Raw genomic sequence first — 16,891 nt, forward strand, 5'->3', positions numbered from 1 at the left:
TCAGTGAGGCCCCACGCCAGCTCTGACCCAGCCCATGAGCCGGGTCGTGACAGCAGGGGTTTCCAAAGCCAACAGAAAGTGGGTTTTTCCTCCTTTGAGCTCTGTGTTGCTGTGGTTTGATGGCAGCCATATGCCAGGCGGCCACTCTGAAGTCAGTTCTGGTGGGTCCCCGCTGCAGACGTGTCCGTGGCACGCTGCGAGGTGCATCCTCTCCCCGCTGCAGACACATCCGTGCCACGCTGCAAAGGCAGCTACGCAGGCACAATCTGCTCCGCGTTGCAGACACATATGCACATTGCAGGCGTGATCAGCTCCTGTTGCAGCGCCCAGCTCCTGCCATTAGCATCCCACATCCCACGCCCCGGCCGGCAGCATGCGCAGAGCACAAGTCGGGCTCGGTGCGGGTGCCCTGAAGTGCATTCCCTCCTCCCAGTCTCCCCTCCCAGCCAGGCCAGCCCCTCCACACCTGATATCGTCTTCATTAGCGAAGATGATGACGGCCCGTGCGTGGGAGGTCTCCAGGAGGCGGCGGATGATCTTGTCAAACTCTCCCGGCTTGGGCTCCCGTGGGATCTTGACGGACTGGGCCACGCACACCGCCCCTGCAGCAGAGAGAGCCCCGGCACTGAGACGCCCCTGCGAGTCCCCATCGCCCGGGGACAGCCCCTCTCCCAGGGCTCCTCAGCCCCACAACAGGCAAACAGGGGGTCTCCCCGGCTCACCTGCACTCCCACCCCGGTAAGGGGCTCAGCACTGCGCCATCTCTGCAGGCCAGAGCCCCCTTCCCACCACCCAGCCCCCCGGGACACGTTCCCGAGCCCTCCCCTCACGCCTCCTCTCCCAGGTCGCTGCCTTCACCTCTCCTCTCCCTCACAGCTCAGCCCTTCTGCGCCGCCTTCCCTCCCATCCCACATCTTCTCTGCCTTCCACCCACTCCTCTTAGTACCTGTCATCTCGAGCCACAACCACATCACGCCCCGTCCCCCCGACAGACACACGGTCCCATCCCAGCGGCTCAGAGAGGGTTTTCCAGCCAGCTCCGAGCACCAGTCCCTCCCCAGCCCGGAACTGGGTTTTGCAAAGGGCTCTGCACATACAACGGTCAAATACTGGCAAAAACAGCCCGTGGGAAGAGGAGACGATGGGCTGCAGCCCCGGCACAAGCCCTTCGCCCCTGAGACAGCAGCCTGGCCCTGCAAAGGGTTTTATTCTCATCCCTGCGGCACCGGCCGAGCTCCCAGCCCAGCTTTCCACAGGGTGATTGCAAAAGCAGCTAATTAAAATTAAAAGAGACAAGGGGAAGCTGGCAATTGGAAGAGTCCCCACACACGGCTGCTGGGCTCCCAGCCTCCAGCTCCGAAAAGCCAGAGCCCTCCTGCTCCTGCATTTTTGCAGATGCCAATAAAAAGAGAGATGGGAGAGAAAATTAAACAGTGCGGGACCTTCTGGATGTAATTGATGGTCTCAATTTGCATAGTAAATGACACGGCTGATACCTCGCCTGCCACTAAAAGATCCCCGCTTAAGCAAAGGTCAGAGTAATTAGCACACGGTGGCAGGGAGAGATTTCCCAGCTTATGGCCCTGGAGAGGAGCAGCGGGAGGATGGGATGGGGACAGGCACCGAGGCGGAGGCCTCTGGGACGGGAAGGTTCGCTCCCTCCGGCAGGGCTGGAGGAAAATTGGGGTAATCTGGTCAAACGACAGAGAGAAGGGGGGATCTGATGGGTGCTGAGCACGCAGCAAGGGAGGTTGCAGGGATGGGGGTAACAACAGCATCCCCCAGCAAATACCCGCTGGCCGGGGGAGCATCGCCTGCCCCTGGCCCCACGCAGCCCAGCCACGGAGAGGGGGGGGTTCGGGGTTGTTTTTTTTTCCTATGGTAAGAAATTGGGCCAATTTGCTGTTTGTTTCCCATATGGGGAGCCAGATGGATGGAGAGGAGGGAGTTGGATAAACAGACTCCCGGACAGACAGATCAGCCAGGCGAGACAGGCAGCAGCAGGCAGTGCCAGCAGGACGGGCACGTCCCTGCCCGGAGGGCACGTGGCCCCGGTCACCGCCAAGCCCCCGGCTAGGCCAGGGTGGCACCGGCTGTGCCGCCAGAGACGGCGGCTCCGGCTAAGGAACCGGTGCCAGTTAATTACAGTTTCCATGGCAATAAAAGGAGAAAATCCAACAAAAGCAGCAGTTTGCAAACACGAGAACCTTCCAAAAGCCCCGGCGCAGTCAGGCGGGTGCGTGCACATGCGAGTGACAGCTCCGGGCTGGCACAAGCGCACACCCGCGTGCCACCGGGCACCAACACTGCGAGGCTCCCGTGCTGCGTGTGCTCTGCTCCGGGCTCGTGTGAGTGTAGGAAGGCACACGCCGTGACATGTGTCCCACCACAACGCGTGCCCCTGAACACACGTGCACTCGTGAGTGTGCAACGCAGGGACACGGCAGTTCCAGGCATGGACATGGCACCTGCAGCACCGGCCCCTTCCCAGCACGGCCAGAGCAAAGCCAGCTTTGAGACTTTCCTGGGACAGCAGCAAGGCTTTGCATTGGGGTCCTCCACAAGTGTTTTTTTCCCCTCGCCCCGAGCAGCGGCTTTAAGCATCCCCAGGATCCTGTGGCACTTGCAGGCAGGGAACTTGTGGCAGGGACTGTCTTCTTGTACGCATGCGAAGAGGGGGTGGCAGAGGAGATGGGCCCATAAATAAATAAGAAAAGAGACTAAATCAATGGCAATTCAGAAATGAGCAAGTTATTCGGCAGCTCCGTTAAATCAGGCTAACGAGGAATGTAACAAAAAAGGGATACGGGCAATTAGGATGTAATGAGGACCTTATTAACACAGTGGCTGGAGAGCGCGGAGCACGTGGTGGGGATGCAGCCAGGCCAGCGGGAGGGGAAAGCAGGGATGGGAACCCAAAAAAGTGGCTGGATGCTGGGAGAAAACTGCCCTGAGGATGGACACGGATGTCTGCAACCCCTGGCTGCACCGCCTGTGCCCTACAGTTTACTATAGCTCATTGGGGCTCTCCAAGCTTAAAAATAACACAAACCCAGCCCAGGTAAAAGCCCCCGATGGGTCTGGGAGCCCCACATTCCTGCAGCACCCCCCTCCAGCCCACACACTGATGCTGACACCGCCGCTTAAGGTTTTTATCTTCTTAATTAAAGAAATCTTCTTCATAATGAAAAAAAGAGGTCAAGGGGGTCGGGTCGAGGTGGCTGGGGTGGGCAGAGCTGTGCGTTTTGGGGCAGCCCTGCTCACCTCCAGCAGCCCAGGCTCTCAGTGCCTGCATTATTCATGGCCCCGGGTGCCGCGGTGGGCAGGGGGATTTGCCAAGCGATGCTCCTACTGTCTTCGCACAAAAATCCATTTAGTCAAAACACTCCTTTAAAGCAAGAAATCAAAGCGAGGAAGTGGCAGCGATGGGAAGGAGGCGGCCGCTCTCCCTCCTCCAGCAGGACGGCACAGCATCGCTCCCCGACTTGGACCAGGGTCTGACTCTGGGAGAAGGCCGGTGAGGAACAGGATCCCCTTTCCTCCCCCACTTTGGAAAAGAACCAAAGAGGAGCAGTAATAGTAGGGAAAGCCTCCAGAACTGGGGCAGCATCCCACAACCAGCTGCTGGAGACAGCTTGGAGACAGGCACCCGATTTAAGGATGCTCAGATGAGATCTCATGCACGCCATCACTGACGGATGGCAGCGCAGCATGCAGGGCGCTTGCAGCAAGAAACAGCCTTGAAAACCCAACTTGAGCCCATTTCCAAACCTCCCACAGGCTGGGGCAGCAACCAGGCACCCAGAGCTGCAGCCCCAGGGTCCGGGAGCACCCAGAGCTGCTTTCTGCTCCTGGTCTGAGACCCGGTCCCACGGTGGCAGAGCCAGCAGCTTCGCAGGGAGGCTGCTGGGAAGAGCTGAGGATGAAATATTCAGCAGCCTGCATCCAGGGAAGCAGAGACTGACAGGGAGAGTGAAATGGTGGGGACGTAATTATGGGAGGTGGCCAAGCATGCCCAGCGCTGCACTTGCAGCCCTTCCTCTGCCGCCTGCCAGGGCTCACCGTAATGAGCCCACCCCGGTTAATAAGCAGCGGCTGCCCCGTCCCACCCAGACGGGTCTTGGCACAGACGCTTGTCAGGGCAAGAGGGAAAATCTCCCGTGCAAATCCGAGATGTGCAGCCAGAGCAGCTCTGCAAAGGGAGGGGTTTGCTGCGGGGCTCATTCTCCGGCAAACCACCCACCCTCCTGCCAGGAGAGCCAGGCCAGCGGGGATGTGTCTGCACCCGATTGCCACCTTGGTCCCAGGGGCAAAACTGCAAGGGTCTGCACCCAGTGCCACCCAACAGCCCTGTGCACCCATCCCAGCCGTGCAAAGCTCGCCCGTGAACCTATCACCCCCACCCCGGGCAGGGCAAAGCCCTCCGGGAGCAAACCGCTGCCTGCACCATCCTGAAGCACGTGGCCGTGTCCCTCCCACCGGCATCACCCCCGGCCCAGTGGGATCTCAGCCTCCCCCGGCATCCCCGCGGCTCTGCCGGCCACTCGCCGGGGGCCTCAGGGACTCTCCTCATTAAGGTGGGGTTAACGCGTGTTGTCAAACACAGGTCAGGGTTTAATCTCCACCATTACGGGCTCGGTGGGAGCACAGCTGCTCTGGGAAGCGCGACGCTGAAGTGCCCTCTTGATTGCAGGTAGATAATAAGCTTTTGCTGTCACTAACGTACACCATCAATCAGGGAGTGCTCTGCCGGGGCTCCCCGCAGAGCCGGCGGCTGCCAAGTGCTGGGCGAGCACAGGCCGGGTGCGTTGGAGAAGGGGGTCCTGATTCAACCGTGCTGGGAACAGCGACGTGCTTCCTGGGCAGCCCTGGGCACCCCAAGGAGGTGATCGGGCTCTGCACAGCCCGGCAGCGGTGGCCTTCTGCAAGCAGCACTTGCACGGCTCCCCTGCATGCTCCTGGCCTCCCCTTCCTAACCCCAGCCATTTAAATGAGATTCCCAAGCCCAGAGTCTTAATTGGCGCGCGGCAGGCTGCTCCCCTGCCCCGGGATTCATTATTCATGTCACTTCAAAGCCTCCAGGAACCGACTCATTAGAGGAGAAGTCATCAGGGACACGGCTCTGTGCCCTCGCAGAAGCAAAGCTCCTGCGCCATCGTGAGACTGGTACGCTTTGGTCTAACCACGGAGCACGGGATGCCCTGCACAGGGTGAGGGCTTGCATCATCCGTCCATCCGTCCGTCCGTCCATCCATCCGCCCACCCTCAACACTGCAGCAACGAGTGGCTTTGCAATTTGGGGAAGGCTCCCTACATCCCGTGGGTACCCGCACACAAGCCGGCCTGGGGAGAGCGGCGTGATGGGGAAATGGCCCCGTGCCACGGCACGAGCCAAGGGATAACGGCAGTGCTGGCGAGCCGCCCCGGGTCCCATCACACGCGGCTGTAATCTCTCTTTTGCTGTGGTGGAGCCCTAATGACAGCGATACCCAGATTATCCGGCACGGAGGCTGCTATATCCCATAAGTGCCAGTTCCGCTGCTGGCAAAGCGCCTCCACTACCAGCTTGGGTGTGCTTGGGGACACCAGCCTGCCTTTGTCACCCAAAACCAGCCCCAATGCATCCCCTGGTGCAGCCAGATCTCAGCTTGTAGACTCCTGCACTTCACTGCGAGGTGGGCATCTCGCCCCTTCCATCCTGGGAATGCAAAGCAGGGAGTGATGGCAGCTCCCTGATCCCCGCATTTTTGCAGCCTGGTCCCACTTCAGGGATGGCAGGTCCCTCCGTGTGTGTCCTGGGCTCTACACCACGTGTCCCCATCACTGGAGGCTCCTGGCACTTGCCGCCTGCCTCGTCCCTGGAACCGGCTCAAATGCTGCTCTTTAGTGTTTTGAAATCTCATCAGACATTATGAATCTGAGCAATTTGAGTCTGCTTTTCAACTGCCTGCATTGCTGGGCTAAATCAGTAATTAATGAATTTGCAATGGGGAAAAGAAGGGAAAAAAAGCAAGTCTTCAGCTCAAACCTAGGGCCCTGGGCAGGACACCGGGGAGCAGAAAATTCAGGTTTCTCATGTAGGTAATAACACCACGGTCTGTGTCCACAGAAAGATCTTCTGCTAAAGACCTAACCAGGGACTCGGGTGAGTCAAGCCCCCCCCAGCTCCTGCAGCCCCGCTGTGGGCGAGCTGCCCCTTGGGCTGCATCTCCTTCCCCCTCACCCTGCTCCAGCCCTGAATCGGGAAGAGCCAGGAGACTCTGGGATTTTTGGGGAGGTTTATAGCAAGATTTTGCAGTCTTTCCCCTGTCAACTGCTCTGCAAAGGGAGCATCACTCTGCAGTCAGAGGCTTGAGTTTATTCCCTGCAGCAGAGACCCCCCACCCATCACAAGACTCCAGGAGCTGAGGCTTGAAGTGCCAGATGAGTCCTGAAATCAAAGACAGCTTTTCCCTTCATTTATCATAATAATTTAGCTCATCCCTCCTAACCCAAGCCCACATCACAGAAAACACCGACGCTCTCTGCTTCACCACTCCCCCAGGGCTGCGTCTCCCATCTCACCCCATCTCGGACCGGACCTCACCGGGAGCTCCACGGAGCCGCCGGCATTTGCCTGGCATGACCCAGCCCGGGTCGCCAGCCTGCGGGCACCCCCCAACACACACCAAAAATATTAAAGAGCAAGATATTGATTCGGGCTGCCTCCAAAGCCCAGGTTTGGGCTGTGAGCCAGAGCCCGCGCGCCAGCCTCGACCACAACTAATAGCTCCTCTTTGTCCGGCCCTGCTCGCCTTCCTCCCCGCTTCCCCCGCACAAAGGGAGCACAGCGAGACGTGAAAACAAGGAGCAGAGTTAAGAGGCGACAGCAGCGGTGCCCAGTAGCCCCAGTCAAGCTCTGGCTCTCCCCAGTCCCAGCCTGCTGGACACTTTGCATCCACCAGCAAAGAGCTTGAGGGCAGGGAAGGTTTTTAGGTGGGGAAACCGAGGCACGTCTCCCTTCAGGCTGTATTGGGGTACACAGTGTTGACAGCAGCAAAAAGAAAAGAAGCAGTGAGGAAAAAGAAATGGGAAAATAACCTAGGAAATGTGGTTTCTGCCTCCGAGGAGCCTGCAAGAGTTTCAGGACCCAAAGTGGCGATGGCAGCAGAGCCTCGGTGACCAGACCTGTCCCTGCGGCTGCCCATCCAGCAAAAAGAGGTGCTGCATCCAGCAAGAGCTGGGGCTAATTTTTGGGCAGGGGGTGGGATGACAGAGACCAGCACAGAAGCTCAGGGGATGGGTATAACCATGATTTTGGCCCGTGGGTGCCAGGGACCCTTCCTGAGCCACGCTGTGAAAGGACCTCTCAGAGATGCTCCGTTTGAGCCCCAGAGGGGACAGAGATGACACCACCCTCGGTGTTACCAGCCAGAAAACACCTGCAGGAAAATATTCACCCAAAACCCAGCCTTCCTGCAGAGCAGGGATCCTTCAGACTTTCGGCATCGTGCCATAAAAAAATGCCCAGCTCTGAGCCGGCTGCTGAATGGGAGGATTTGGCTGGGGAGCCGAGACGCCGGCAGCAAATAACAGCCCTCCGGTGAGCCGCAGTAATTGAGTGCTGACTGCACAAGAACAGCCGTCCTCGGGGATGAAAGGGAGCTGGATCGCCAGCCCTGCTCTGCCCTACCGCTCATCACACCTCGCTGTCACGGGGCTGAAGGTCACTTGCTTGAACTCCTGCACGCTTTGCTGGGGCGGGGGGAAACTCCAGGGGCAGGTACCCAGGGCAGGTACCCACCAGCATCATCCTCCCGGCCATCCCAGCTGTCCCATGGGACCCAGAACTGGGCACTCCCCAGGGCCAGCGAATAACAAGGATTAGCAACCTCTGGGATTGCATATACAAATCCATCGTAAAGTGGTGCTTGATGCTTGCTTATACCTTAAGACTTGGGAGCGGTTTTTTGGGGGGTGACATCCTGATGTATCAACCAAAAGTAACGAACCCAGCTAAAACCAGAAAGAGACAACCATGAATGTCACATGGGGATGAACAAATGCATCACAAATATATATCAGCCTCTTAACTAAAAATACAGAAAACTCAGTGAAGGATAAAACAATAGAGGGGGGAAATGACAGTGTAAAATTGATCCAGACACATGACTAAGGAGTCTTGCGTTTGGCTGGAAATATTACCCTCTTCACAAAACCGAGCGCTGCACATTACGACGCATGGCATAACATGCCGTGCTCACCAGCTAAATTACATAAACATAAATCTAATACTTCATCTCCAAGAGCTCGGCGACAGCAGAGATGTCAATGCACACAGAGCCAAAGGGCTGCAGACGGGTCTGTCTGTCCACTGAAACAATGCCACGGATCAGGGTCAGGGGGAGATGCTGCACAAGAGGGGCTGGAGATGGGGACACTGGGGACACCCCGATGCTGGCCCTGCCTTGCACCTTGGTGCCAAATGTAAATACAGCTGACACCAACTGCCTTTGCAGGATGCTTTGGGGGAGCACTTAAAACACTTAAAAATGGCCAAAGAAAATTCATCCTTTGCAGACGTAACATCTCTGCAATGCTAGCACCCAAAAAAACATCACTCTAGTGAATAAGGACTCTCTGGCTACCGGTACAATCACCAGCAATCGCCAGGGCCAGCATAATTGCCAGAGTAATTGCAATATATAAGATATAATGGCCCACCCAGGTCAGCCTGTCTCGGTAGCCCAGGGCCAGCCCCGGCTGCAAGAATAACCTGTCCCCAGGGCGAGTTTCTTCTCCCCCCGCCAGCGGAGGGGGTCGGTTTGTGCCTTGAGCAGAAATGCTTTCCATTGCGACGGCAAAGGCTTTAACGTGAGGCTTTGCTAAAAATTGAAACTGAAGGTCAAGTTGATAATGCATCAGAAAGCAAACAGCTTGAATGCTAACTGCTAACTACAGCAATGAGCATTATTGCCTGATAGAAATAAAAACCGACTCTGAAGACTCAGGCTTGGCATGAAAAATGAAGCGGAGCGCTGTTCGGGAGGAGAGCGGGGAGATGCTCACCCTGATCCCGGGGTCAGGTGAGAAACCCCCCGGGCAGAGCCAGCGCTGCCCCTGCCGCTCTCCATCCCGCAGGGCAGGGGCTGGCTCTTTCCCCCAGCATAAATCATAAATACCCCCGCACGGGTAAACTCCACCGCTTGACAAACTGCTGGCAAGCCCTCGGCAGAGGCCAGATCCTCAGTCAACCGATAGCCCTTTTACATCACTTTGACAGGCTGGAGGCACCTTGGAGCAGCAATAAATCGCAGGAGCCTTTATGCTGCCGGAGAAGTGCAAATGAGAGCCAGGCATATACAAACAGGCTATAAAAGAGGGGACGGATCCTTCACCCATTCCCAGTGGCTCTGCGCTGGTGTAAAGGTATTTGGTGTCAGCAGAGCTGTTTTTATGGGGGAAGACAGAAATGTGAAGCAGGCACAGCCCGGCTCTCCCTCCAGCCTTGCAGTTGCCACCACAGGGGGCAAGGCTGGGGGATTTTCAAATACAAAAAAATAAAGAAAGAAAAAAAAAAAAAAGAAAAAGAAAAAGCATGTTCTTGGTCCAACCTCACCATTATTCATGGCTGTGGAGCTATCTTCCATGGGCAAAGCAGTGAGGCCGACCCCCAGCGCTCTCTCCCAGGGGAGATGCTTTAGGGAGCAGCTCGCAGCCCACCCAGGCACCCAAGCGAGAGCTGCTTCCCCGGGGCCCCGTGCTCGAGCTGATATATGATGGCTCTTATAAATAAACGTATTCCTGCAGCGCAAGCAGGGAAGCGGCGTTACTGCTGATAACGCACGGGCTGCACTTACGCCGCTGTTATACTGCAATTACAGTGAAATTATGCTTTTTGATAACTAAATTATCACTAATGCACATAATCGTTGGGTTATGTGGATACACAAATTACAGGACTGCCTCAGCCCCGGATTAATACGCGTGCATTTCGACTCCATGTACACTCGTTTACTCTGCAATTACGCTGTCGTATCATTAACCATCTGGTTATAAGAATTTGCGGTAACCACAGGTATCTCAAAGAAGAAGTGCTCATGCTGCAGTGGGACCACTAGTCACGACAACTGCTCCTTACTGGTGCTTAATGGAGGAGGAGCATGGGTTTGAATCGTGCCTGTGCATCAACCCACTCCTCCCGGCCACGTGCAGCCTGGCACCCGGACCCCCAGGGGAGCAGCGGCCGTGGTCGGGGCCGCAGAGCATCCTCTGGCCATGCTTGCTGCAGGATAAGTGCACAACAGGGCCAGGCATGGGCTAATGAAGCTGTTTAACCCAGTATTGCTGTCACCTCCCCGTGTCACCCAGCGGCCCCATCAGCCCTGCCCTGGGCACCCTGCGGGGCAGGACGTGACAGCCCAAGGTGGGCAGGGAAACTCTCCTTTTTGGGTGGAAAAATGCTTACGATAATGCAAAATATCCCATCCCGTCCCCCCTCCCCCAAAATGCTGCTTTCCCTTATTCCTCCTGTAGTCAGATGAGAATCTCATTATCCTCACTAGCCAGATGGGGCTGCTGTTAGCATTTACAAACCCCGGTTGGGCTAGCGTCGAAGCTGTTCACAGAGCCATAAACGCAGCCCTTTGCTCGCAGCCCTGCAGCCCTTCCATGGAGCACCCCATCCCACGAGGCACCCCATCCAGCTCCCCCAGACCTGCCGGGCACCACACATGCCCGACGGCACCTTCCCATCTGCAGCCCCGTGTACCCCCTGCAGCAACTCGCCATCACACCCGGCTGCGTGCAGACACAACCCCAGCTCAGCGCAGGCACCCCAGCACCGCTCACACCCGCATCCCCATCACGGGGCACGCAGGCAGCACGCCCCGCGCCCAGCCGTACAACAAACATCACACCCGCCTGCTCCGAAGCATCCCCACGCACTCCTCCTTGCAAAACCGCAGCCCCGTGAAAATATTCTGCTTTTCAAGTTAAAATCCTGAAGAGCAGTTTCCAGGTTGAATCCCCAGATGGGTTTCTCTGCATATTAAAAGCACAGCCAGTTCCCCGTGCCAGGGCGCGCGCGCGAGACAGAATTAACGCTGTTCCTATTTATAGGGCTTTGATTAGGAGCTCGTCACCTAGAAGTTTTTATTCCCTTTATCCATTTATAAGGCCATAACACAGTTTGACTAGCTCCAGATAGGCTGGTGTCCCACCGATTTTGCCAGAACTTAATGTGCCATTCAGATACAGTTAAGCCAGTAATAGGCAGCAGCCTGTGCGCTGCAGGGTTTTAACTGCCTCGGAAAACACTCTTTAGCTCCCGTCTCGCCCTGTGCACGTGATGCTGCGGAGGCGAAGCGATGCCAGAGCCAGGAGGGACCCTGGTGCTGTGCCGGTCCCTCCGTGGGGTCTCAGGGTGGCTCTGGCTTCATGATAATAGCACCCACAACAGCAACACCCGGGGTCCTCGCCCATCGCAGCCAGTCCAGGGTTGATGCTCGGCCACCAGCGGGTACCCACGAGCTCCTCTCCACCGCTCCCGAGGCTGCTAATCCCCCCTAAGCATCCCAGCGCTCCCGTCAGCAAAACGCTTTCTGGCTCCAGACAAATCCTCCCAAAGAGTTTTGCTGAGCACGGACTTTCCGCCTGTCCAAAGCCTATAGACAAGTTAAAGCACCTGCCCTTGGGGATAATTCCACTAGAATTGGGCGAAGCACGCGTTGGTGCCAACTTTATTTTCTGTTAAAACCTGGGAGTATTTGTAAAAGTCTTTTCTTCTGGAATGCGCCTCAGCCACAGAGGGAGGGGGTTAGACCAGCTTGGCAGATCTGAGGTCTCCTGGTGAGCAGGGAATGGGATCTCAAGATGCTTTCCAAAAGGAGCCGGCAGCAATAAAGCAGCCTGCCCTGCAGAGCGGAGGCAGCTTGCGGTTGCTGGTCCCGATCCTTGCTGGAGAGCTTGGATCCTTGCTGGACACCACGTTGTCCTTGCAATCAGCAGTGCAGCCCCAAAACCCGCACTGCCCTGGGATTGTCCCCCAAACCATGCCATCTAACCCTGCTCATGCACCGCAACCACATCCCAGCTCCGGCCAAGAAGCCCAGCCAGACGCATCCCTCCATTCCCATCCATTGCCTTTTCTCCTCCAGCCCCAGCTGCTCCAAAGCCCACGTCGAGCTCCCATCCCAGGAGAAACCCACTCACCATCCTCCCTGGACTTCTGGATGAAGGCCTCCACGCCGCTTTCACCGTAGCTGCCCTCGGAGGCCAAGGTGGAGACATAGTTCCACTTGAGGGCTTTGACGATGTCCACCATGGCTTGGGCCTGGTAGGTGTCGGATGGGACAACGCGGGAGAAGAAGTCGTAGCGGCTGTTGTCGCTCAGGTCCGGCGCGGTGGAGGCATAGCTGATCTGGGGGATCTGGGATGGAAAAAGACAAAGCGTCAGGAGAAAGAGGTGATTTCCACCCCACTGCGATGCCCTCACCTTGCCCATGCTCCCAAAGCCCTGCTCTGGAGGAGAGGGAGGTGGAAATCAAGGAAGACTATGGGTCAGGTGGGAGCACATTGCCACCAGACAGACGTGGGATGCTCCACAGCACCCAGGAACAGCAACTCATGGAGGGGATACCACAAAGCGGAGGGTGATCAGCTCTACTGGGTCTTGGTGGCAACCCAAAGGCTTTGATCTGGTGATTTCCATCCATAATTGGGTACGGGAGACACAAAACCACCCCAACCCATGCCAGGACACACATCTCCTCTGCACCCTCCAGACCAGTCTAAACCCACACACACCCATGTCTGCAAAGGGGGAAAATAAAACCATCAGAAAGCCCAGAGCTGCTGCTTTACAGTTCTGCCCACAGAAGTGCCTGGCTGGGCAGAGCCCAGCTTGTCAGAAGGACTCCGGGATCTCCTGAGGAAGAACAGAACCCAGCCCCAGGACAGAGCAGCCACCAGTAAGTCCCTTCGAGGTCCAGACGGCTCCCTGCCCGGAGCCGGGCAGCCCTGAGCTTTGCAGGGAGAGGTTAGAGCATCCCAAGCTTTCATTTCTGCATGTAACACGCCTGCCTGCCTACTTTGATCTCCCCTCTGTGCTCCCCGGGTGCTGGCCAGAACAAGAGCTGTGGGTGCGTCTGGGTGCTGCCTGGGCAAAGGGGACCAGCACCATCTGGGGAAAGCAGGTACCAAGCCTTGGCCATGTAGGCTGGCCCAGCCCCTGGAGATGTTGGGGCTCGGGGACCACCTGAAGCTCAGGGACACCCTGCAGGACCCCAGAAAGGTTTCCCGAGCATCAGAAGTGCCTGGCATGGGAGAAGGCAAGAGAAAACCTTGCTCCTGCCCCAGACAGCACTGCTAAGGTCTCTCTTTGGCTTCCTGCCCCAGGAAGGACAGATCCAACCCCACCCCGCCATGTCCTGTCCACCCAAGCCATAAATAAGCCCTTTAAATTAACCAGAGCTGCAGCACCTCGCACAGTACATTAGAATGATTTAGCACCGGAGGATCATGCGATGCTTAACACTTACACAGCACTTTACATCTCTAAAATACACCACAGATGTTAATTTATCTTAAAGATGGAAAAGGCTTATTAAATTATCAAGCCCAAGTTCTCCCCACTAGCATGAAGCTCCCTACCAAAGACGCACCGAATACCCGGACAGCCCCATCCGTCGTCCCCTCGTCCCACACCCAGGCAGGTACCACACACCTCTCCTGGGTGCAGCCCAACACCTCCCTGGCACAGTGCAAGGGCTGGCAGAGCCCTGCCCGAAGCCTGGGCAAGGTTTTCAATTCAGCAGCGATATAATCGCAGGGGCCGGAGCTCAGCCAGCTGCCACAGTACAGCCTCACCGTGGCTACAGGGCTGCAGAGACAGCGACAGCCCTACCTGGAGCCGGCACAGCCTGGGGAAGGGTCCGGTCGCCTGCTGCCCTCTCGCCTTCCCGCAGATGCTGCTTTACTGCCAGGACAGAGCAAACAGAGAAGGAATAGCCCAGGGCATCGCTGATCCCAAACCACCCCATGCCTCGGGGGCAAGTGGGTGCAGAGCAGCAATCCCCAGCTCTTAGAGGACTTTCCCCCTCTCCTGCTCCCTCTAATCCATTTAGGAATAATTCAGTAATTGCAGCTTGCAGGAGCACAAAAGCTGCTGGAGCCACAGGGAACTGCAATGGAGCCCGGTAATCCTCCGGGCTCAGCAGGCACCTGGGTCGTGCTGGATCCCCAAATCAGGTCAGGCTGCCTTCGGCCTCACCCATCACCACTCCCCATTAAGCAATTAGCCAATTCCCAGCAGCAGAGACACGTGCGTGGGCTCGGAGGGGATGGGGAGAGGTTTGGGGTCTGTGGGAATCCTAGTTTGTGTTATAAGATCAAGCCACCTTGCTGGGAGCCTGGCTGGGTAACAGCATCCCAAGGATGGGGAGACTTGCACCGGCGCTACCCCGCAGACCCTCCCGGGTCTCCAACCCTCTTGGCCCCCATGACCCACTCCATCCTGCTCCGCTCTGCTCCCAGGCTGCATCTCACAGTTTCTCCTTTGTTTCTCTGTTATTTTCCCCTCTTCCACTCCCCCCTCTCTCTCTCTCTCTATTAAATGCAATACTGGTGTTCTAAACCCACGACTCCACCTGAATGCTAAAAGGCCCCTGGAAAGGAGCAGCCACCCTTCTACCTACCTGCAAAATATAAGAAGAAAAAAGGGAGAGATGGAGAAGGAGTGGGAGAGGGAAAGGAACGAATCTTTATCAAGGCACGAATAGGATTACTCTCTGTGACAATCTTTGTGCTCCTTTCCGAGGGGCTGTGATCTGCTCGTTGGGTATCTGTGACCAGGAGCCGGTGCATGAGACTCCATTAAAATTCTGCTCAGCAGGCGAGGCGCTCGTCTGGCAATCATTCATCCTGGGGAGGGAATGGGGGGGGGGCCTGCTCCGCGCCTGCTCTCCTTGCCTCCTCCCTGCCTTGCCTGCTCCCTGCCTTGCCTGCAGCGGTGCTGGCCAAAGGATGGACACGGGGGCTTGGGGTGGAGGCGATGCATGTAGCACGCCCATGCGACGAGGGCAAGTGGACGTGGAAAGCAGCGGTGCCCACGTCAAAGGAGGTTTGGGGCAGGGATGCAACCCTGCCTTTCCAGAGCATCCTTTCCCAACTATTTTTTCTCTGCAAAATGGTTTAGTTTAAACACATCTTTGCCTCCTCAGCAGGGCGCTGGTGATGGAGACTTCCCAGCTATTCCCTCGTGCCACCGCGCATCCCATCCAAGCTCAGATGGCCGGGCACGTCTGGGTTTAATCCCCGGGCTGCCCATCCTGCTCGAACCCCTGCTGGAAAATGAAGCCTAGAAAATACCTGTTGATCTACAGGCTATGAACTGGAAGCTGTGTTTTAATAAACAAAAGGAAAGAGCTTTTCTCTGTCACTCCTCTACCTTGGATGGAAGTGAAAATAAAACACCAGTTCCCAAATGACCGTTTCATAGACTACTTCTGCCATTTTCCCCCTCTGCCTTTTTGATCTCCTGATCTACAATAGTCCAACTCCTGGCACCAGCTATTTTCTCAGATAAAAGACAAAAGTCCTTTTAGGTCCATAAAAGCAAAATGCAGGCAGGGAATTCAAGGTTCTTAGAAAGAAGAAGGATGTGGTGGGGAGGGGGAGATGGAAACGTTATCTCAGCTGCATATTTGGGCACCGGCGGTACCTTGCCCAGCTCATCTCCAGCCTGGGATAAATACCACAGTGGTGGTGGGGAAATCAGTGGGACCAGCTCTCCTGCACCCCAAGGCTCCCTTGTCCCATCAAGAGTGGGCAGTAACCCCAGGGCAGGGGGTAAAACCTCCTTCCTCCCTTTTTTTGAACCAAAAACCAGAGTCAGCATCATCCAGAAGCACCCCCAACCTGGAGAAATGTCCCTCAGGGTAAGAGGGCAGGCAGAAGCCAGGGTTGGGGGTGTCATCCTGCTCCCCCAGCCCCCTGGGACAACGGACTGGTGGGATCGACCTCAAACACACTGCAAAAGCACCTGGATTTCGTACCCATTTCATTAACACCAGCTTACGAGCTGGTGCAGCGTTTTCTCTACCGGCGCCGGATAGAATCCCACCAGATTGGGGAGAATTAGGCAAAGGTGGGGATTTCAGCGTGGCCCCAGCTGAGGCTTAAACCATCAATCTGAACATCAGTCGGAGCAGCCAGGAGGGAAGGAGCTCAAAAACGAACGGGTCATTGCACAGCCAGAGCCACGCACACCGGTCGGGAGCATCCCCGTGAGAAGGGGCTCCTGCACCGGCCCCGCTGCTCCTGGCACCGGCCCCCCCCCCGCCAGAAACGGGGTCAGGAGCAGCTAATTCCCTAACCATAATTATTAATTTCATGCATATCTTATGCAAACCTCTGGTTCACCGACAAGATGGAATTGATTTAATTAGAATTTCCATCATCGAGCCATTTGGATGGCAGCTTTTAATTAGGGAGAGCGTAAAGCACCGCAGGGGCTGGAGGAGCGAGGAGGCTGAGCGGGGATGGTCAGACCTTGTCATTGGAACAGAGTGAGCTGCAGCCCCTGTCCCGCAGGATCAGGCCCAGTGCCAAGACAGGATCCAGCCCTCGGCATCTCCTCGGAGAGTGATAAAGATCCCACACCCCGCAGACCCTGGGCTGCTTACAAGCTCTCCGTGCCTTAGTTTCCCCAGCTGAAAATGGGGGGAACTGCTCCTACTGCACAGGGCAGGCAAATCGCTCGGGGATTGCGATGCACTGACACGACACGGAACCGATAACAAATTCCTCTGTTTCCCAGCTCCGGTGCCACCGAAAGGCAGCCGCTCCGGGGTGACACACAACAGCCGTGCTCGAGGGGACACAGCTTGGGGCAGGGAGCAACGGATTCCCC

The 16,891-nt window shown here is 56.7% G+C and overlaps 1 protein-coding gene across 1 annotated transcript in view; it reads right to left on the reverse strand.

The window, feature by feature from the left end:
- The window catches only part of GRM4 (glutamate metabotropic receptor 4), a 51,390-nt gene that overhangs the window by 20,472 nt on the left and 14,027 nt on the right, over nucleotides 1-16,891 (reverse strand). Inside the window, exons 3-4 of the mRNA XM_050911254.1 lie at nucleotides 12,193-12,409; nucleotides 467-602 (exon numbers count right to left, since the gene is read on the reverse strand). Of these exons, the coding sequence (XP_050767211.1) occupies nucleotides 467-602; nucleotides 12,193-12,409 (353 nt within the window). The remainder of the gene's footprint in view (nucleotides 1-466; nucleotides 603-12,192; nucleotides 12,410-16,891) is intronic.

The sequence above is a fragment of the Gymnogyps californianus genome, chromosome 27 (genome assembly GCF_018139145.2).
Source record: "Gymnogyps californianus isolate 813 chromosome 27, ASM1813914v2, whole genome shotgun sequence".
In the NCBI taxonomy this organism is placed as follows: Eukaryota; Metazoa; Chordata; class Aves; order Accipitriformes; family Cathartidae; genus Gymnogyps; species Gymnogyps californianus.